We start from the raw sequence: 21,167 nt of genomic DNA on the forward strand, positions 1-21,167 counted from the left end.
GAGACTGAAACAAAACTTTTATTTTAAATAGATTTTTTTTTCCTTTGTTTTTAACAAAAGAAAAACACTGTTTGGATCATCTTTCATCTGTGATTGATGTGCATATATTCAATTGCTGCTTTTCTCTAGAAGTGGAGAAACCTCTATTCTTGGAAGTGCTTTTAAACCATAAGCATGATCTGGAGGTAGAGAGGTAACAACAAATTATCAATTTGGGTTGTGTAAGCTTCCAAAAGAGAAACTAAGCTCACAGACACCAGAATCCAGGCATAGCTGGAGTTCAGGTTCACGCTGCTGTCAAAGATCAGAATAAGAGCCACAGCAATGATCTGAGCGAAAACTGCTGTCATTGTCCCTTCAAAGGTCTTCTTTGTGCCCGGCCATTTGATCTCCCCCATGGTACTGCCAAAAACAGAGGCCATGGTGTCTCCTACTCCTACTGCAAGCACCCCAGCGTAGGGCACCAGTGCTCCTGCTCCAGACAAGGCACCTTTAGGGGCACAAGATCTGGGGAACAACCACACTGGGAGGGACATGCCAAGAAGAAGGTAAATGTGAGTCAAGATTAGAGGCCCACTATCTCTTTCATCCAAGAAGAGAGACAGCAAATAGCGAAGAGTTTGGCCAAGCGGTTTGATCCTGAAGTACCGAATGTACTCTAAGAATATGAACACTGCCAGACACAGGACTGCAGCAACATAGAGAAGCTGGCGGTCATAAATGAGTCCGGGAACGTAAGTTGCTACAACAATGAAATGGAAATACTTCCTGGTTATGGTTGAGGCCTGGTGTTTTTTAGATTCAGACGATCTCTTGGTATTCTGGTAGAAAACTATGCCGCATGCTGAAGCAGCCAAAAAAGTCCAATATATGAGCAGGTAAACCCTCGTCTGTGTCTGAAACAAAAACTGGAGCAGCCAAAACAAAGGGTTCCTCCGGATCAGTCGGTAAAGCCAAGGCATGATGACCCCTAAGCCTAGCACTGCTGTCATCATGTGGAAAAACATGGAGGAGATCCACGTACCCGAATCCATGAAAATGAAGAGAACAGTGAAAAAAAGCCCAAGAATAATAACTCCAATAACTGCCACCAGAAGGAAGAAGTCTATGGGTTCACCTCTGCCCTCGATTACATTCAGTGAGCGTTTAATGAGCTGATTGAGAACAAAACTTATACCTCCGAGAACTAGCAATGCTTCTCCAGGAGTAAAACATCGAGGCAGCAGGTAGAGCAAGATCATACTGAGGTAGACAAAAATTAGCAGCACTTCTAGGACCTCTATCACTTCTGAAACAGTCAAAGAGTGCTTCATGGTATAGATAATTATACTTCCAGCAACACCAGTGAGTATGCAAGTGTTGGTGGGTACAGGTTTTGTGATGCCAACAGCAATTACAGACAAAAATAGAGCAACCAACATGCCAGTGGAAGCTACAACTATGCCAAAGCGTTCAAAGTACACAATACCAGCAGCCTTGCACCTTTCCTTCATTGCTATCCCCAGCAAGGGGATGACCATGCTGGCAGGCAGGAGCCCACTGTTTGCTGTGCTGCGGAACTGGAACACAGCCCCCCCCTGCTGCAGCAGGCGGTCCCATTTGAACTGGACATAGAAAGCCTGGATGGCAAGAGCTACAGCACACCAGGAGTAGCGGTCCCACACCACTGCATGCACGCACAGAACGATGCTGAAGACGATCAGGGATTCCACCAGCACTGGTTTGTTTAACATGATTCCAGTCCAACGTGGCTTTGGCTTTCAAGATCTTTCTTATGGGTCCTGATCTTCTCAGTAGTTGTCTGCTAGAAGGAATTCTCTTTCACACTACTGTGATTCCTATTAAAAACAAACAAACAATGAAAGCAACTATTGGAAAACCAGAAAAACTGAAGCTTGCTTGCAGCTGTTTTTTCATAAGCTCAAATTAGACTGATGTTATATGCCAACTATTAATCAGAGATAAGAAGGGATCAGCCAAAACCGTTATCCCCATTTGAGAATCAAAGCTGTGCTGACAGAAGCCAACTGCTCAGTATGTGGGTATTCAGATACTGCAACAGAAATTCTTTAAATTTCGTCTTCGACTTGAAATATGAAGCAAACAAGCCACAACTATTCCCAGATGGCTTCACTGCAGCAAGCTGCCAGCTGGGCTACAGGACATGGAGCAATTTCACCACCTGCGATGCAGATCTTCTGTTTCAGCTTTCAAAAGCTGCTGACGTTCAGATTTGCAACACGAGGTATGTCACTGCTGCGTTACTTTCTGGTCCCTACCAGGTAACCCCGCCGGTGCCTAAGGGGCAGGTCAGAGGGGAGGGATTCCTCAGCGCAGTGTGCACTGCTGGGCTATCGGCTAATGGCTTTAAACTAAAGCACGGCAGATTTCGGTTAGATACTAGGAAGAAACCGTTAATAATGAGGAGGGCGAGGTCCTGGGAGCTGTGGATGCCCCCAGCCTGGCAGCGCTCAGAGACGAGGCTTTGGACAGGGCGGCAGGGGCCCGGCTGCTCCGGGCTGGGAACCTTCCTCGCCGCCCTGCGCCGTCACCCAGACCCCGCTAGGCCCTGACAGGAGGCGCTGCCCAAGGTCCTCCAAGGGGCCGCGGCCTTCCCGCTGCCGCCCGCTCCCCGCAGCGCTCACCTACCTGCCAGGACGCCGCCATCTTGGCGCTGCCGCCCGTCACATGACCCAGCGAAACGGGGAGGGAGAGGAGCGGAGGCGGAGCGGCCGCACCACGTGACACCGGCGGGGGCGCCGCACTCGGCTTCGCGGGTCACGTGAGAGGGGCAGCGAAGATGGCGGCGGGCGGGCTGTGCGCGAGGTGCGGGGACGCGGCGGCGGTTGCTGCGGCGGGACCGGAGAGCGGGGGCGGGGGGCGCCATCCCTCGTTGTGCGCGCGCTCCCGCCGCGGGGGGAGGGAGAGAAGGAGACCGGCGGAGAGGAGGAGCTGTGGGGGAGGGGGGGGGCGGACAGGGGAGAGTTAACGGCCGCGGGGCCCGCGCCGCTCTGACCCCGCCTCTGGGCCTGGCTCCGCCCCGTCCTTCGGCTGCGGGGCCCTGAGGCGCTCCCTGCGACTCCTACGGGATGCCGCCGGCCCGCCTGGCGCCTCGGTTCGTGGGGAGAACGCGCGGGTTGCCGAGGAAATCCCCTCGTCGGTGCCTCGGCGGGCGGAGCTGCGCTCGGCGGGCTCCAACGCGCCCCCGGCTTCCCGTGCCCGCAGGGCGGCGGCGATCCCTGTGGAAGTGCGGAGTCTCGGCCTCGTTCCTCGGAGAGCCCTTCGCAGACCGAAGGGAACCGGCAGCCGCGCGGGAGCTGTAGGAAGGAAGCCCTTTTCTGGGACCAGCTCCTTCGGATCGCTGCTTTCGTTCCCTTTTGGTCGTTTATTCTGTCGCTTTCAGACTCCGTTTGGCCCTGGGTGTCTAAATTGTATTAAAGCAAAGCTCACAACCCCAGCGGGGCCGAGAACAGCTCTGTGCCCTATGGCCGCACTGAGGGAGCTTGCCTCCCATCGCTCTCCCGCAGTCTGATGAAAGAGGTTAGGGTGGAATGAAGTGCGAGGTTGGCTCTTATACTGCAAAGCCATTCGTTGGTAAAATTCGGTGTCCTTTCTGCACCCGTTGGGCTGCACCTGCACAGTCAGCAGGGCTGTGCGGCTCCCACACAGCGAGCTGCTCCTGCTGAGGAGTTTGGAGGTAGAAACTGGTTGATAGATGTGTTGGAAATAGCAGTTTCCGTAAGTCATTTGGGTGGCACCATGTGTCAGGTGTTACAGGTGACTCTTGCTTCTATAGTGGCTTATTTTGATGATGCCAATCTAAAGTTATCGGGTTATGGGTTGTTATTTTTTAAACTGCCTTTTTATGGGGAGTTGTGGCATTTTCACTCCTGATTTGTGTGATATTGCTGACAAATCATCAGTTTTAAGTTTGCTTCTGCAAACTTAAGTTTGGTGCTTCTGCAGAGCTGTTGTAGGGAGGCTCATCTTTGTAGGTGCATTTGCCAGGGTGAGGGGTTGGTCTGTAACACCTTCCAGCACAGGTTGGCTTTCCTACAAACTTCCCAGAGAAGCAGAAAGAAACAAGCAGCTCAGGTGCATGTTCTGAATAGCTGAGGCTAGTGGAACTTCCCCTTTGGAAAGGTGTTGTGTTTCTTCTCTTTACCTGGTTTTGTATTCCTCTTTGAGTGAAGGTAGAAACTGTTAAAGAGGAATTTGGAGGGCAGCAGCAGATGAAACCCAATAAAATACCGCTCTGCTCCTTATTTAGGTTTCTTCTACTAACCCTAAGCTTTCAATTAACAAGATCAGATTGAGTTTGTAAGTTGATGTAAACTCGCATCGAAGAGGTATCATATTTATAAGCTTTGTTCTAGCAGCAGTCACCCTCTTGGTTTTTCATGTGTTCTTCCAGCATATCTGAAACTGCTTAGCTAAAAATGAATGTCCTTTAAATCATTTTTCTTTTACTTTATATTGCAGTATGATCTGCTCTAAAATAATAATTGCAAGTTTGAAAAGGTGCACACTAAATAGAAGCCTGAAATGGTGTTTGTTATTAAAACAGTCTCCACATTTTCCCTTTATTTACAGGAGCAGCAGAGAATTGTGGACAATTCTCCTGGGCAGATCAGCTTTAAGAGAACCAGTAAGTCCATGTCTTGATAAGCCCGTTTCCCTCTCACTTAATGAACAAATACATCATTTGTACATCCGTTTGAATACTTGTTTTGTATTTTCCTTTTCCTTGGTGTGATTTTTGTTGCTCTTTCTCCACTGCTTGTTTGTTCTTCCACTCTTTGCTTATAGTTGCTTCATCAGCTTCTGCCTGGAAGAGAGTATATGAAAAGGTGGTTCCCTTTCAGGAGTGGACAGAAGTGCTGCTTGCTAGACTGACTGATATAGGGTGATAGATGTGAGTGGTACAGCCTGCTTCTGAATTTTCTGGGATGGAGCCCCTGCATCCAGGAGTGTGCCCAGAGGATGGAAATGCAAACATATCACAACCTAGACCAGCACCTTCTCATTCCTCTCCTTTCCTAATACTAGGCAAGGCAGCAAGCTTTCTCGTACAGTACTCACCTTGAATCAGTCTGAATCGTAGATGCTGCTGTTTGCCTTGTGTTGTTCCTATCTCTGTGATGGTGGAATTTCTTTTCTTCACTTAAACAAATCTGCTACTGGACTGGAGATATTGAGGAATTTGTCAAGTAATATTTGATTCGTTTTTTTAGGCACAGATTGCATCAGAACTGAACAAGCACTGGCAGAGATTGTTAGAAGGGCTTTCGTACTACAAACCTCCAAGGTACAGTAATTGTCTGATAATAGAAATTAACCTCTGAAATGGAATCTAATAGTAAGTAGAGGAGCATATTGAATATTTCTCTCTGATTTTCTAAAAATAGATCTTTATTCTCTTGCATGACTTGAGATTTTTGGAAAGGAACAGCAATGGGCAGTGCTTAATCCAGACTACTTTCTAGGGCATAAAATACAAGCCAGAAAGAAATGACATCGCTTCTGCTGTCATTACCAACATTGGAAAGCTCTTAACCCTCCCTTACCTCTGCTCAGCTGTGGTGCCCAAGTGCAAGTATGCACTCTGCAATGAAGTGGCTCCTCTTGACACTTGGTCATGTCAGAAAGATAACTGGATTCCTTCATTGGAAAGGACAGAATGAATGTAACTTGTATTTATTATACTAATAAAGTAGTGGACAATGTTGAGTATTATCTGGTAGGAAAACTGCTGGTTGTTGCTGTATGACATATTGAAAGGCTATTGAAAGCAAACAAGCGTTCAGTTTAAACTGATAAAATTGAGAACTTGGAAATTAAGCCTCTTGAGTTCATTCCTTGGAGTTGCTGCATTTTTAATAATGACTGTTTTTTTTTCTTTAGTACAACTTCAGCAGAGAAGATAAAAGCTGACAAAGATGTAGCTGCTCCACTAAAAGAGTTGGGTCTGAGGGTCAGCAAGTTTTTGGTGAGTGAAGGTGCTTTTCTGATTTTTTTTATTTTTTTTTTTAATCCTTGCTTTTTCTTGATGCTGAGGAGAGGCAAGGTTAAATTTCTTTCAGTTCAAAGTAATCTCAAGGAGGTTACAAATACCCATAGAGGCTCTACATCAAAATTTCCTGAAGTTATTAGTGACTGCATGAGGTGGTTTGTTTTTCCTGGTTTTCATCCCCTCCTGCTTTTCAAAAGCAATCTTCTTTGATCTTGGGCTCTTTCAAGACGTCTGAAACTGCTCAGCTAAGAACCAATGTCCCTTAAAGTATCTGCCACAGATGCTGTTTATGCAAGGTTATGTTCCTTGTGATTTCCCTATGGGAGTGAGAGTTAGGTGACCTGTGGCAGTACCTTTGTTTAAGTGACTGTGGTGCTCCTTTGCTGAGGTTTCAACTGGCTGCACCTACGTTACACCAAAGCTTGTATATTTTGCTTTCAAGGGAAGCGCTGACTGAAACAAGCATCATCCTGAAAAGCAAGGATTTTCTATTATTATTTATTCTGAAGAGAAATTCTACCTGAAATATTTGGAGAGAATTTTTATCTTTAATGAATTCAATTAACTTTTGTTCATTTCAGAGCATCTCTCTCTTTTTTTCAGGGTCTGGATGAAGAGCAGAGTGTGCAGTTGCTGCAGTGTTATCTACAGGAGGATTACAGAGGAACAAGGGACTCCCTGAAGGTCCCTAGCTCCCATTTATTTCCTGTTTACTGTACATCTGTCCACAATACCAATAATCTGTTGATGAACATAATCATATGCAACCCCACATTCTGAATTGGAAAAGACTGTAGTTTGTGTTCACTAAACCTGCCGTGGCCAAGTACCACTGTACAGAAATGTGACAGCAGAAATTGAAGTCTAGCTTTCTGGTCCTCTTCTTGCTTGAATCTGTCTGCAAGGATTTGGCTCATCTCTGTCTCAGGAATACAGGAAACCTACAGATGTGTGAATGAGAATGGGTAGAGATGAAGAATGAACATTTACAAATAAGTATTTTGGTTTTGTAGTTTTGGAAACTGTCTTTCCAAAAGAAATGGAAAGAAAAAGTTTCTCATTTCTTTCAGTTGTGGGTTGTTGTTTGTTTGTTGATGATATTTGTTATTTGATGATATTTGTGGGTAGGTATTTCTGCAATAGGTAATTATTTTGTTATGTTTTGCTCACAGACAGTTCTTCAGGATGAAAGGCAGAGTCAGGCTCTGATGTTGAAGGTTAGTCATTTCCATTTATATTTTCTAGTGAAAAGATCTGAGAACTAACATTCTGTATTCACAAAGCCCTGGGATGATGGGGATTTTAGGATTAATGTCAGGGAGTTCAGCTGTCAGGTGAATGCTTCCACATTTTCTGAAGCCTATGGGTTTATATGTTTCTGTCTGAAGGGACAGCTCTGGAATGGAGGTTGATCATCACGCCTGGAAGAGATTACTAAAAACGAAGAATGGAAGATTGTATCTCATTTTTGCCTTTCTTTTCCAAATTTTATTGAATAGCATAATTATAGACATGTCCCAACAACACGTTTTATTGAATTCTGTTAAATTAATGAAATTTTAGTGGGTTTATTTATTGATTTATTTTTTAGATAACTTAAAACTGCTTAGTTGAAATTCCATCTGTCGTAGCGTTTAAGCACTGTATATTCTGGTGCTATAGGCATTGGTAGAGGAAGGTGAACGGGAGTTGAACACAATACCAAACTGATGCTGGTAATGTTATGTATTCACAGCTTGCTGACTATTACTACGAAGAGAGGATCTGCATTCTGCGCTGTGTCCTCCATCTGCTCACTTATTTTCAGGATGAGAGGCACCCTTATACAGTGAGTACAGGAACCTTTCCCTGGATATCATTGAAATAAGCTAAATATGTAAGTTGCGTACTAATTATCCGCTTGTGGTTGCAAAAACCACGCAAGAATGCATGTGGAAGTTCATTTCTTTCTTTCTTTGCTTGTTTAAGGCACAGTACTTCCAGTGTGTCGAGAAGTTGGAAAAGGAACTGGTTCCTAATTACCGTAAACAGTTTGAAGAACTGTACAAAGCAGAAGCTCCTACCTGGGAAACACATGGAAACCTCATGGTATTTTTTTTTCCCCGCTCTTCTATAAAACTTACCAAGTGTGTCTATTTAACTTAGAAAATCTTTCTTTATATACAGTGTGTTGAAATGTCTGTGTGCAGACGTAACCTAAAATGATGGCTCTCTTAGTCCAAGAAACCTAACTGTTGTTTTTAATCGAGCACGCTTTTGCTCAGAACCAAAGCAAGCTGTTTGAAACACACTCTTCCTTGTAGGAAGTCTGTTGATAACACTCAGCTAACAGGTCAATTCATGTGGCTCTTCATAGTCTCTCTGTGTCAGAACACTGTACTTGCAGTGGCTTTTCATGTTATTAATGCAAACCACCGATTACGCAGACTTTGAAATAGCTCAGCCCCTCTTGGTTTCTGATTGCTTTGTCTGATCTCTGGGCTTTGTTTTATGATGGTGGGTCTTCTCCTTGTGCAGACAGAACGTCAGGTTTCCCGTTGGTTTGTGCAATGCCTCCGTGAGCAGTCCATGCTCCTGGAAGTCATCTTCCTCTACTATGCATACTTTGAAATGGTACCTGATGAGCTTCTGGTATTTGCAAAGTTGTTCAAGGAGCAGGGATTTGGCACGAGACAAACCAACAGGCATTTGATAGATGAGAGCATGGATCATCTGGTGGATCATATTGGGTAAGTAATGTGTATTTGTCAAGTGAGTACAGAACAGTGCAGTTGTTTTCCTCAGTAAATAAAAAAAGAAAGAAAGAAAGAAAGTGCTTATTTTTCTTTCTTTCCTCTCTTAAAATCACCACTTTAAAATCACCTCTCTGAAAATCAAGCTGAACTAATTGTGATGAAGAGAGAATGTCTTTTCTGATTGCATTGGACACTTGTGGCAAAATGAAGATGTGATTGCAAAGCAGAGGGGCATCCAGATGCCAGCTTTAACTGTCTGTAGGAAGAATAGCAATGAAGACACAGTGCCATTTATTCTTAGATGGTCTAGTTGTAAGGTGAAACTGCATCTTCACAGCTCTGTACTGTGAACTGAATTGCCTTAGTACATGCTGTGGGTCTGCTTACACAAGTGGCCACAATGTCTTTGTTTTGCTGTGTGGGACATAGCTTAGGCTGCATCCTGAAGGAATGAGAGTCTTGGTGGGTGGCATAGAGTTAAAAAAGTAGAAAAGCTGTCTTCAAATTTCAGTGACTTTTGTTTGTTTGTTCAGGTAGTTTTGAGGATTTTAATCTGTTCTATGCTTAGCATTTCAAGACAAAATTTGGATAACCTGCTGCTAATTTGCATGATTTTGTATTTCTTCAAAGAGCAGCTGAACCAATGCAAACTGAATGTTGTTCTTTGACTGTTTATCATTCTTTTTAAATTAGAAACCAACCAAATGAAAATAACTGAATTTTCAAATAAATTGTCTCACCTACTTGATTTTTTTTTCCTCTTTCCTGCTTGCAGCTACCTTAGTGCTCTTATTCTGGTGGAAGGCATGGAAATTGACTCCCTCCATGAACGAGCTTTGGATGATAGGACAGAGGAGCACAAGTTAGCCAATTGTGCACATATCCACCAGGTAAAGTGCAGGCAGGGTAACCCCAAGTTCAGCCTGACAGTGTAAAACTTCCTCTGGTTATCCAAGCAGTGCTGCTAAAAGATTATGTATAAAAGGTTCTGACTTTTGTTTGCTGACCAAATATAAGAGCTAGCATCCATGGAACGTGATGGGACAAATAAGAAGGAAATTAATTCTTCTCTCACTTATTTACTTGATTATCTTGGGCCTTTCTTTAAAGAAAGGTGTGTGCAAAGAGATAGGCAATGTGAGCTTCAAAAATGTTCTGTTTCATTCCCTTCTCAGTGTTAGGGCTTTTAGGACAGGGAAATTCTGAGATTAGAAGAACACAAAGTCAGTAAAACATGCACAGAGCCAGACCAGGACTACAAATGGTTTGGTCCATTGGATGTTTGAAGTAATTGTCTGTAATAGAACGATGAGTGTTAGCAGAAAGGTGCCATCAGCAGTATGCTTACCGAGTATTTTCTGCTTCCGTGGGATCTCAGCTGTGTTGCTCTTGTCTCTGTGCAGGAAATGGACAATCAGCTGCTGCAGTTGGGGGATGTCTCACATCATGCTCCAGTGCTTTTGGCTTGGGCTCTGCTCCGTCATACCATAAATCCCGAGGAGTCAACCAATGTTATCAGGAGGATGGGCAGCACTGCTATCCAGCTCAATGTGTTCCAGTACCTGACAAAGCTTCTGAAATCACTTAACAGTGGAGGCAAGAATGTGAGTTTCTTAGTATCATATGTAAGCTCTTGAAGGCTTTTAACTACTAATGATGTAAAGATGTGTGGGAAGTGATTTTGAATCAAAGTGATTGCAAGCTAAAGCTGGTTTGAACCATAGCATGTAATAAAGCATATTTTATCATCTCACATTCTTTTAGTGAAAAGCAGAAATGAAACTGGTACTAAACAGGTTTTTATGCCTAAAGAATGAAAAAAACCATAACTGAACAAAAACAAACAGACAACCTTCTGTAAGTAGGAGCGTTGTACCTCATTTGATCAGAACAGACTACATCTAATCACATTTGTTAATTTGCCTCCATGGGTATACTTGCTGTTGTAGATCTTGACAGCTAGCTGATTTAATTCCGCACTGTTCTCCAGATATGGTTTCATTAAGCAATACAGTGTGTGAGAGCAATCACGTTGATGGGCAGAAACCAATGAAAACAAGTGTTCTGATTTCTCTGAACACTGAATGATTCTTTTTTGATGTATTGAAGGCGTTTCTCATGATAGTAGTAGTAGCAGCGAATGATTTCTCACTTCAGTGAAACTTTTCATGTTATGTGTGGTTTAACTGATGACTGCTTATTGTACTGTAGCAAGGATACATGACAGAGGCAGTTACTCAGAGGTGTGCAGGAGACTACGTGCTGTTAGACTGTGTTCTGTAGCTCATAATCTCTCCTGTAATGCTCTTATGTATTCTTTCTTTGCAGTGTACAGTCAGCACAGCTTGTATGTGCGTTTATGGGCTTCTTTCCTTTGTCCTGACATCGCTGGAATTGCATACGTTGGGCAATCAGCAAGTAAGCATCCAACACTCATTGCATCTCTTAGCTAATTTGAAATAACCTGTCATAACTGATACTAATTACTTCTGTTAAGTTGTAATCTTGCATTTGAAACAGCAAAATTTGTGTTTTAGATAGATTTAAAGCGTGGTTTACACTATGCACGTTTAGTAAGTACCTCTGCAGACTGGCTAAATAACAGTGAAATGCAGTGTGTCTTGAACTTGAAGTCCCATTGAAACTATTTGTCAGTGTTTTATTTACAAAGCAATAGAAGTAATACATTTTCAGTTTTTAAGTTTAATGGGACATCATATAGCCCTTTATAAAAAAAGTGGATGTGTTTGTCCTGGCCAGGCCATTCCTTTGTAAGAAGCATGGTTTTAGGTTGGCTTTGTGGGGGGTGTTTCCTTCTCTTTTGACTAGAAAGAGTAGTTCCATCTTATCTGCTAAGCATGGAAACTTAAATTTTAGGAATGTGACAAAATTTGGTTCTGGTGTAAAGTACTGTTTTATTTTGTTTTTCCTCATGTCCTCTGAAGGATATAATTGATGCAGCATGTGAAGTTCTGGCAGCTTCCAGCATTCCTCAGCAGTTCTGGAAGACAGTGAGTGTGCTGGCAATTTCTTTGTCCTACCTTGCTTATAACCAAAACCTGATAAGAAGATTTCCTTTTAGGAAAGGAACAGACTGATCATATTTGGTTAGCTAGTTGCTAGGAGGCCCTGAGGAGCCAGTGTTCATTTGTATCTACCTTATATTTATGTTTGCCCTTTCCTGCCTTTTAGGTCCACCTTTGGCTTTACTCTTGAAGGATACTGGAACAAGTTTTAATATAGGTGATAGTTTAAAACAGGGCTGGGATTGCAAGGACTGAACTAACTGCTGATAAAAGCATCATGCTTATTTTTTTGTTGTTACAGAATTAGGATGATGTGTAATGCATTAGTCTTACTTCCTACCTTATACTTGCACACTGCCTCATGCTTTAGTCTGTGCAAGGAGGGATACTTCTGTGCATGATTAATGTCTCCAATGTACGACTTGAAAAGGAGCCATATCCTTATGCTATACTGAGGCTATTTTAGCATTTCTTTTTAGCAGTAAGACATTTGTTCTGTTTCCGTCACCAGGAACCAACTGCAGGTCTGGGTATTATCCTGGACAGTGTGTGTGGGATGTTCCCCCACCTTCTTACTCCTCTCCTTCAGCTGCTCCAGGCTCTTGTGTCAGATAAATCTACTGCAAAAAAGGTACAAGATCTCTCTTGGCGTTTGGGCGATTGTTTATTTCAAGATAGGGTTAGCATGCTCTGTGGTAATGCATGGTAATGATGTGGTTGATTGATTTTTAAGAGGATCTGTCACTTTGGCTGTGTTTCTTAAGCTCTCTTTCTGTGCAGGTGTACAGTTTCCTGGATAAAATGTCCTTCTACATAGAACTCTACAAGCATAAACCTCCTGATGTGATCTCTCATGAAGATGGCACCCTGTGGCGAAGGCAGGCTCCAAAGCTCCTCTATCCTCTGGGTAAGGAAACTGCATTTCATCTTTTCTTATTCAAGTGTTTTGTGGAATTTAATTCTTTACCTGGCTTCTAACTTGTGGGGAGATTTATGGATTTACTTGCTTCTTCACTCTTTAGGACTAGGTCAAACAAATTTGCGGATACCTCAGGGAACAGTGGGCCAAGTGATGCTGGATGATCGAGCTTATTTAGTACGATGGGAGTATTCCTACAGCAGCTGGACACTGTTTACCTGTGAGATTGAAATGTTGCTCCATGTTGTATCCACAGCAGGTGAGAGAGGCAGGGAGTATAAGAGAGAATAAAGTAATTGATTGTTGTTATCAACTTTAAGTTAACGGTAGGATTGAGCAGCTCTGAGTACTTCTGAAAGAGTTTGGAATACTAACCTAAAAACCTATTTGTTTTTGTTATTGTTGATGGTTTTGGTTTGGGGGTTTCTGTTATGGTAATTCACTGCAATAGGCTGAGAATGTATAATGAGATGAGCCTGGGGATATTCTGGAAGATGAATGTGCATTGTTTTAAGCTTGGTAACTGCTGATGTGTGATTTTTGCCTTCTAATGTTAGTTTTCTTTATCTAGATGTGCTTCAGCATTGCCAGAGGGTCAAGCCAATCATTGATCTGGTTCATAAAGTCATCAGCACTGATGTATCCATAGCAGATTGCCTTCTGCCAATTACGTCACGAATCTACATGCTGCTGCAGAGGTGAGTCACTGACCTGCATGGAGTCACTAACAGCAGGGATACCTGAGAAGACATAATGAGCTGAAAGAGTTGTCACTTACCCATTTTACCAGAAGATTTGAAAGAAGTGCATCTCAGTGGTTGAACTCCCCAAGACTGACGTTCATATGGAGCGTTCTGGCTACAGAATGCTTTGATGCAGCAGAGCCATCCCTCCTTCACTTTTTTCTTGGATGTTGTTGCACATATTAACTCTCCCTCTGGTCATCTGATGGATAATCACTGTTCACTGTGACAGCCTGTTGTCTGATGAGCCTTGCCTCGTGCAGTAAATTGATCTGATTCAAGGGAGAGGAAGAGTTGGCAAAGCTAGACTGACAGTATGGACTCTGATGTCTGTGCTGGAGTGTGGGTTTGATGCTTTGGATCAAAACAACGGCATATAGACTAGATCACAGATGGCAGTGCATTTTATGTGTATTGTCTTTCCCAGGCTGACAACTGTAATCTCTCCCCCTATGGACGTTATTGCTTCTTGTGTCAATTGTTTGACAGTACTGGCTGCACGGATGCCAGCCAAGGTGAGGACCTTCTTGGTTTTCTAAGTTTGAGAACCAGTACATGTGCATATGTGAGTGAGAGATAATATCTCTACTTGTTCTCATGCAGGTTTGGACTGACCTTCACCATACAGGCTTCTTACCATTCGTTGCCAATCCAGTATCCAGTATGAATCATGTGATTAGGTATTGGTTGTTTTTTTTCCTGCCTGAATTGTTCATGATCTGTCATAAGACCTTTCTGCCTGTTTGAAATCTATGGTTTATGGAATCTGTGCATCTGGCATTTCTCACTCATGTCAAAGTTGTACTATTTGAACAGTGAATCCCCTTGCTTGTTTCACAGTGCAGAGGGAATGAATGCTGGGGGCTATGGAAACCTGCTGATGGGCATAGAACAGCCTCAAGGCGAGTACAGCGTGACCATCTCCTTCCTGAACCTCATCACAACTCTGGTCCGGGTGAGTGCTTCTGGAGTGGTCGTTATGTGAAGTCAGCTATAGACTGATACATTGAGAAAGTAAAATACAGCAGTGCCTGACATCCTCTGTGCTTTCTCTGGTTCTTTCAAAAAAACTGCTCTGATCTGAGCTACCAGAGAATAGAAATTGTTTGTAAATCTGTGTCAGTGGTTTTCTCACATTTAAAGACACATGGCTGATCTTCCTATGAAAGATTTGATCCCCTTTACACCAGAAGGGAAAAAGTAACATTTCTGTTTCTTCTAGGGACAGCTTGGTAGCACCCAGAGCCAAGGGCTTGTGCCCTGCATTGTGTTTGTCCTGAAGGAGATGTTACCAAATTACCACAAATGGCGTTACAACTCTCATGGAGTGAGAGAGAAAATTGGTAAGGACATCGAGAGGGTAGACAGGTGAGACCGAAAAGGATCACCTGTCTTGGGGAAAATGCATACATTTTTCCCATTTTTGAATCAGATCTTTCCTGGCAGACCTTTAGGATTTGCTTTGTGCATCCACTCATATTGCTAGATGCTGAGATTTGGTTGAAAATGTTAGGGACTAGGTAGCAGGTCTTCCTGAAAACTGAGCAGTCCATTTCATCTGTGTTTCAGGATGCCTCATTCTGCAATTGATTCATGCAATCCTGAATTTATGCCCTGAAATGGATCCTCGCAGTAGGTAAGATGGGTGATGGATGTCAGGTCTGGGATAGGCTGGTTTACAGTGTAGCAGGACTCTGTTGCTGTCTTTTTGTTTCAGTTTTTGAATGAAAGTTACCTGGAGTTCACTGGCCTGGTTGTGTAGTGCTGGTTTCAGTGCTTTTCTGCATTATGGAGAGTAGGAAGGGTAGAGAAAGAGACAAAGCAAAGCATGTTGGTTTTTAGAACATCTGGTGAAGAAGGGGAAAACAGCATATGTGTTCCATGGGGCAGAGTGCCACCCACTCTCCTATTTGATGTATCCACTCTGAAGGAAGTAGAAGAAAGAATGAAGTGGGGGCTACTGGGCATGTAGAAATGCAAACATCACTTTGTGATTGTTTAGTAAGTGGGGGGAGAGGAGGAAAGTACTAGGAGAGATCTTAATGATGTTGTTCTTGTGGTGTTTGTGTCCCACAGCAATGTCCCCAGCCTCCAGTCCCTGTGCATCTTCAGTCTGGCCAACACTGAAGCAGGGCAAGCTGTCATTAACATCATGGGGATTGGTGTGGACACTATTGACATGGTGATGGCCTCCCAGTCTAGTAGGTGAGTCATGTGCTTCAACTCAGTAGTGTGAGGAGAAAAACAACGGGTAATATTTGAAATGTGGCTTTGACATAATTGCACTTATTTGGGGATCTGTGGCAGCCTGCCTTGTATATTCTAGAGGAACAAGCCTTCTTTGTTACGGATCCAGATGTAATTTTTGCTGTACACTCTCCATCCTATTCTTTATTTTTCTACTTTGCTTAGTGTTAATGACATGTGTGGTGTCTTGGTGGGTGCTCCATTACTTGAAGTTTGCTAGCAGTTACTTTTTTAAAATAATGTATTCACTTGAATTTAATTTCTAAGACTGAATAGAGTGAATTAGAAGCAAGAGGATTATAAGCCGAAGTTGGAATCTTCCTTAACACATAGCCTGCCAAACTTGTCAGGAGATTGTTTTTGAGAAGGTCTGCCATTCCTTTCTTCTATCCTTTCTTCCCTATCATCTGGAAGGGAATCTAGACTTGTTATGGAGAAAGCAATACCTATGTGAAAATCCTTTTTGACTTTCATGTCTCTCCAGAATGTTTATCTCATAAGGAAAACCTTGGGAAAATACTGGATTTAGAGCCTCGTCATTTATCATGGATGCCTTTATAATTTCTTTAAGATTGGCTCTTGCAAATGTTTCTCCCTCTGTCTTAATGCACTTAAAATCTTTATCCTAAAGAGGGGGAGAAAAGTGACAGTAGACTGTCAGACTATTTTCCTTTTTTGTTTGATGCTGAGAATTCAGGGCTGAGTAGACAATTTATTTTGTGGCTGTGTGGGGGTTTGTGTTTCAGCAGCTGTTAGGTGGTGATGTGACAGTCAGAGCGAAAATGTGTTATAACCTCTGACTGCCAGAGTGCAGAATTTCATCTTTGAATGTTGTGCAGATAATAAATGTCAGTTGTCAACACAGTCACTTACTTTGCTCTCTTTTTTGAAATACAGTGATGAGTCACAAGGCCAAGGCCAGCTGCTGATACAAACTGTGAAGCTGGCATTCTCAGTCACCAATAATGTCATAAGATTGAAACCCCCCTCTAGTGTGGTATCTCCACTGGAACAGGCACTTACTCAGCACGGTATGTATTCCTCCACGGGGACAGCCTGGGAAGCTGTGGTTTTTTGTTACTTAGAAATAGTCTGTGCGTGTCTCGTTACAGACAGTATGTCAATTATTGAAATGTCCAAAATGTGCTTTCTAGTGATAGAAGAAGGCTGATTCTCCCTCCTGTATGAATGCCCTCCTGTAAGGCATTCTGGCAGGTGGTAACCCTATTTGTGGCAGAGGGGTTGGAACTAGGTGATCTTCAAGGTCCCATCATGCTTCATATTTTTGGAAGACTTACCTAATTCTCACCTTCTGCTATGGAAGGCATTATTTGTGAAACAGCTGCTCTTATCTTTGATTTTGATTGTGTTCCCTTCAGGTGCTCATGGAAACAATCTTATTGCTGTCTTGGCCAAATACATCTACCACAAGCATGACCCTGCACTGCCACGCCTGGCCATCCAGCTGCTCAAGCGACTGGCTACGGTAGGATGAGGCTCACACAAGAGCTTTGCTTCTTCCTTTGTGCCTGATTCCACCGCTGAAATTCTTTCAAAATACTTTCTTCAGACTTGTTTGTATCAGGGAGGTTAATGCAAGTTGGCTGAAGGCAATGTGGATTGAAAGCTATTTGTATTAGAGAAAAAGTGTTCTGTAGAATTTGGTTATCCTGGCTTCTGATGTTTCTTTCCTTCTGCAGGTTGCTCCCATGTCTGTTTATGCCTGCCTTGGTAGTGATGCTGCCGCCATCCGTGACGCTTTCCTCACCCGCCTGCAGAGCAGGATTGAGGACATGCGTATTAAGGTCATGATACTGGAATTCCTCACAGTTGCAGTGGAGACACAGCCTGGGCTCATCGAGCTCTTCCTGAACTTGGAAGTGAAGGATGGCAGTGATGGCTCAAAGGTAGAATGGCTGACATTTGCCTGGTGATTCACCACTCGTTTATCGTAACATCCCTCTGTCTTATGGCACAGATCTCTAGATCTAATAGGTTTTATGTGCAACTCTGTGTGCCTGATGTAAAGGTGAATGCAGAACATGTTTGCATTCAATGCAATGAGTGCTTGTGCTGTGCTCTCAGCTTTCTCTTTTTCTTACAGCTGAAAAGCAGCTGTCCTCAATTTTCATAAGAACATCTCTATGAGTCAGAGGAATGATAGCAAAGATCCTTGTGACCTTACTCTCCTGACTCTGACAGTGGCCGTTTAGTGGGAATACACTGCATAACAGTTAATATCAGTTTTTCTCAACACCTGTTCTCTAATGCTTTGCAGTTGGAGGTCTTCATGAGTTTGGACCTTTTTGAAGGCATTTGATCTTATGAAGTCTTAGCTTAGCTCACTTTTTATACCTCTAAAACTCTTTTCCTCTCTTGTGTTACACATTCCTTATAGTTATTTACAAAATATGTATCTGCATCATGTACTCAAGATTTACTCTTCTGTTTGAGAGGAATTGAAGGCATTCTGCTGTAATACACATCTGTAGTGGTTTGGTGGGGGCGTAACCACTCTCATTTCCTTTTGCTTTAGGAGTTCAGTCTGGGGGAGTGGAGTTGCCTCCAAGTAGTCTTAGAGCTGATAGACTCCAAACAACAGGAGAGATACTGGTGTCCTCCCCTCCTGCACCGTGCTGCCATCGCCTTCCTGCACGCCTTGTGGCAGGACCGCCGAGACAGCGCCATGCTGGTTCTGAGGACAAAGTGAGTGGTTGTTCTCCTACAGTGTGTTCTGCTATCTGTATTCCACAATGCTTTTTCTTTGGCTCATTGGGCCGTTGAGGGACAATTTTATCCTAGATTTTGTGCATCCTACTAAGGGCTGTGCTGTGTGTGTATTTTGAACTTGTCTCTTGGGAAAGATGAAAAGCCAATGTGTGCATGTTCAGAAGCAAATATACATTGTTCACTTTCTTTTGTGCAAGGCTATATAATCATGTATTTACCAAAGAATACTTTCTGTGAAATTTGGAATGGACAAAATGCTGCTAGGCATGAGGGAGATAACTGATACTACTTCTGTATCCATCTTTTAGGCCAAAGTTTTGGGAAAATTTGACTAATCCACTGTTTGGGACTCTGCCTCCACCTTCAGAGACATCAGAGGTGAGTTACATCAGGGCAAAATGGAGGCAGCTTTGTACTTGTTAGATGGGTTTCTAAGTGTGTGTGGCTGCTATTTGTGCTTTCGGCTTTCTAAAAAGCAGTATGACTGACTGGTTTCAGTGGAGGCAGGAGCTGAAGCACATACTTGTGCTCTTTGCAGAGAATGGCTATACAGCATGGACTGTCTTCAAAATTCTCTGCTCCTTTTTCACATGTGAAATCAAAATAGATGTTATCTGGCATCTGTGTTTACATTCTCTGGAAGATGTGCTGTATGTGGTGCACCTGTACTGTGTATGCTGTCTGACTCCTCATTTTTAGGCACAGCTTGGGCTGCCTAGTATCATCAACCAGTGAGGTTTTCTGCTTTCTTCCTTTCTGTGGATGTTTTGCCCTTTGTTATGAAAGTCCTGTGCCCTCACTCAGTTTGACTGCCACTTTGAATCCAGTATTCCTTCTGTATCATCAGCAGTCCTTTGTCAAATGACATAACTATTGCTATCATGGGAGAAATAAGTCTGCAAAATTATCAGTCACTGTGAGCGGGTGGGTGAGGTTAAATTAGAGTTTCACTCACTCTGCAAAGCAAGGTGCTCAGATTTTGTTTTCATCTTGTCTTTGTAGCTCAGTGTCTTGGATACCTGTGCCTTAATCATGAAAATCATCTGCTTGGAGATCTACTATGTTGTCAAGTGAGTGTTTGGCAGTCTCTCCTTCATCCCTCTACTAAAGTCTGAACTTTGTGTATTAGTTCTGATAGACCACACAGGCTTTCAGGAAATAAATACATGTAATCCTGTGAAAACGTGGGGGGAGCAGAGACATGCACAGTCTTTGCAAGATCACTTTATGCAATTGATTTGCATAGATTGTGATCTTGTGATTGTAAGAAATTCAAATGTATGTTTGTGATCTGTTTGTGCAGGCTGTAGGTGAGAATGCTGGTGTTTCCTTGTATCCTGCAATCAGAACATACCAAATTTAATTTAATTGTGAAATAAGCGAAGTGCATAATGATTGCTGAATAACATTTTAATCATTTCCTCACACTTGAGTTTTTGAGCATAACTGCCCTTTAATATAACAGATAGTCAGGATTAACTAAAATCTCCATTAAAAAAAAAACAAAACAAATTGTAGATTTTCTTCAGGGATCATCTTTTCTCTTAAAATGTGATGCAAAAAGTGGGATTCCCTGCACAGGTCTAATCTGTGGAATACCCTTCACTTGCAAGCCGTGCCCTTGGCTTTCCTACCTGAGTCTCAGAAGGAGTGTGTTCTCTGACCAAAGAATAAATGAAGATATCTTCTCCTCCTTATTTGGTCAGGGGCTCCCTGGATCAGTCCCTGAAAGACACGCTGAAGAATTTCTCCACCAAAAAGCGCTTTGCTTATTGGTCAGAATATGTGAAATCACTGGCCTATTATGTGGCAGAGACAGAGGGCAGTAGCTGTGCCTCCATGACAGAATATCAGATGCTCATCTCAGCCTGGAGGATGCTGCTGATTATATCCACTAGCCATGTAAGAGCTACCCTTGTGGGTTTTTTCTCTTATCTCTCGTGATAATCTGATATGAACACTTTGAATAATGCAGTGTCAACTTCTCAGGGATTAGCTTCATCATAGTGAAAATCCCTTGTTTATTTCCTTCCAGTTGTTATATATATGCAGTCAGAACACAAGTTGGCACAAGCATGGTGTAGGCTTAGGATAGTTAGTGTTTTGTCTGTCTGAGCATGGGGGAGTGGTGTACAATTTTTATAGCAATTCAAAGTAATTCTGTAGTCCTGAAGAGCTTTTGTTTATTGAAGTAAATGGCCCAGCAGGGAAATTAGCCATTGCCAACTTCTTTAACTGCTCATATACTTATCTGCAAAATTGGATCATTCAGCAGATACAAAATTGGGTGAATTCTTCAAATAACAGAAGAGTAGGCCCATGTGAAAGTGGAAAAATGGTGTATCTTTTGTTGTATTTGATTGAGCTTTGCTTTTGTGGCTCTTAGGCGGATATAATGCATCTCACTGATCCTGCAGTTCATCAGCAATTGTTTCTGGATGTGCTAGATGGGACCAAGGCTTTGGTAGGTGCAAATTCATCTAAGTTCTTGAATTTCCCAATTGCTCATCTCATGTATACTATAAGGAGCTCTATTTCTGCAGCTGCTTGCCATCGTAGGTTTTTTTTTCTTTAAGATCCTCTGAAATTGGTCTGAATCAAAGTCCTTCTCTTGAGCTTCTTATACATCAGTGTGTAATATGTGTCATTTTTGATACAACTGGGTGAGCCTGCAGAGGGCTCTGGTTCCCCTGTTGCTGCCAGCTGCTGAAGAACCATTTGGTGTTGGTGCTTGGGCTGAGCATTTCTTGCATT

At 42.9% G+C, this 21,167-nt stretch overlaps 2 protein-coding genes across 6 annotated transcripts in view; one reads left to right on the forward strand and one right to left on the reverse strand.

The window, feature by feature from the left end:
* DOLK (dolichol kinase) lies at positions 1-2,758 on the reverse strand. Its single transcript, XM_085239591.1, has 2 exons — positions 2,650-2,758; positions 1-1,838 (listed from the first exon to the last, which is right to left on the reverse strand). The coding sequence occupies exon 2, from the start codon at positions 1,731-1,733 to the stop codon at positions 162-164; it is 1,572 nt and encodes a 523-aa protein (XP_085095717.1). The 5' UTR covers positions 1,734-1,838; positions 2,650-2,758; the 3' UTR covers positions 1-161.
* The window catches only part of NUP188 (nucleoporin 188), a 27,440-nt gene continuing 8,294 nt past the window's right edge, over positions 2,022-21,167 (forward strand). For 2 of the 5 annotated variants that reach the window (XM_010720866.4, XM_085239587.1), the window contains exons 1-31: positions 2,022-2,245; positions 4,594-4,648; positions 5,235-5,308; positions 5,905-5,989; positions 6,617-6,697; positions 7,186-7,230; positions 7,749-7,841; positions 7,982-8,101; positions 8,531-8,742; positions 9,524-9,638; positions 10,152-10,352; positions 11,077-11,166; positions 11,694-11,759; positions 12,286-12,405; positions 12,555-12,681; positions 12,797-12,952; positions 13,265-13,391; positions 13,864-13,951; positions 14,040-14,116; positions 14,277-14,391; positions 14,659-14,779; positions 15,006-15,072; positions 15,513-15,641; positions 16,581-16,714; positions 17,063-17,169; positions 17,384-17,590; positions 18,220-18,389; positions 18,722-18,791; positions 19,416-19,483; positions 20,120-20,315; positions 20,800-20,877. In XM_010720866.4, coding sequence (XP_010719168.2) covers positions 2,037-2,245; positions 4,594-4,648; positions 5,235-5,308; positions 5,905-5,989; positions 6,617-6,697; positions 7,186-7,230; positions 7,749-7,841; positions 7,982-8,101; positions 8,531-8,742; positions 9,524-9,638; positions 10,152-10,352; positions 11,077-11,166; positions 11,694-11,759; positions 12,286-12,405; positions 12,555-12,681; positions 12,797-12,952; positions 13,265-13,391; positions 13,864-13,951; positions 14,040-14,116; positions 14,277-14,391; positions 14,659-14,779; positions 15,006-15,072; positions 15,513-15,641; positions 16,581-16,714; positions 17,063-17,169; positions 17,384-17,590; positions 18,220-18,389; positions 18,722-18,791; positions 19,416-19,483; positions 20,120-20,315; positions 20,800-20,877 — 3,603 coding nt within the window. In that variant the 5' untranslated portion in view covers positions 2,022-2,036. Of the gene's footprint in view, positions 2,246-2,733; positions 2,827-3,065; positions 3,116-4,593; positions 4,649-5,234; positions 5,309-5,904; positions 5,990-6,616; positions 6,698-7,185; positions 7,231-7,748; positions 7,842-7,981; positions 8,102-8,530; positions 8,743-9,523; positions 9,639-10,151; positions 10,353-11,076; positions 11,167-11,693; positions 11,760-12,285; positions 12,406-12,554; positions 12,682-12,796; positions 12,953-13,264; positions 13,392-13,863; positions 13,952-14,039; positions 14,117-14,276; positions 14,392-14,658; positions 14,780-15,005; positions 15,073-15,512; positions 15,642-16,580; positions 16,715-17,062; positions 17,170-17,383; positions 17,591-18,219; positions 18,390-18,721; positions 18,792-19,415; positions 19,484-20,119; positions 20,316-20,799; positions 20,878-21,167 lie in introns of those variants that run through there. The other 3 variants (XM_085239588.1, XM_085239590.1, XM_085239589.1) reach the window with 2 other exon arrangements.

Source organism: Meleagris gallopavo, chromosome 19 (assembly GCF_905368555.1).
Source record: "Meleagris gallopavo chromosome 19, MGAL_WU_HG_1.1, whole genome shotgun sequence".
NCBI classification, from domain to species: Eukaryota; Metazoa; Chordata; class Aves; order Galliformes; family Phasianidae; genus Meleagris; species Meleagris gallopavo.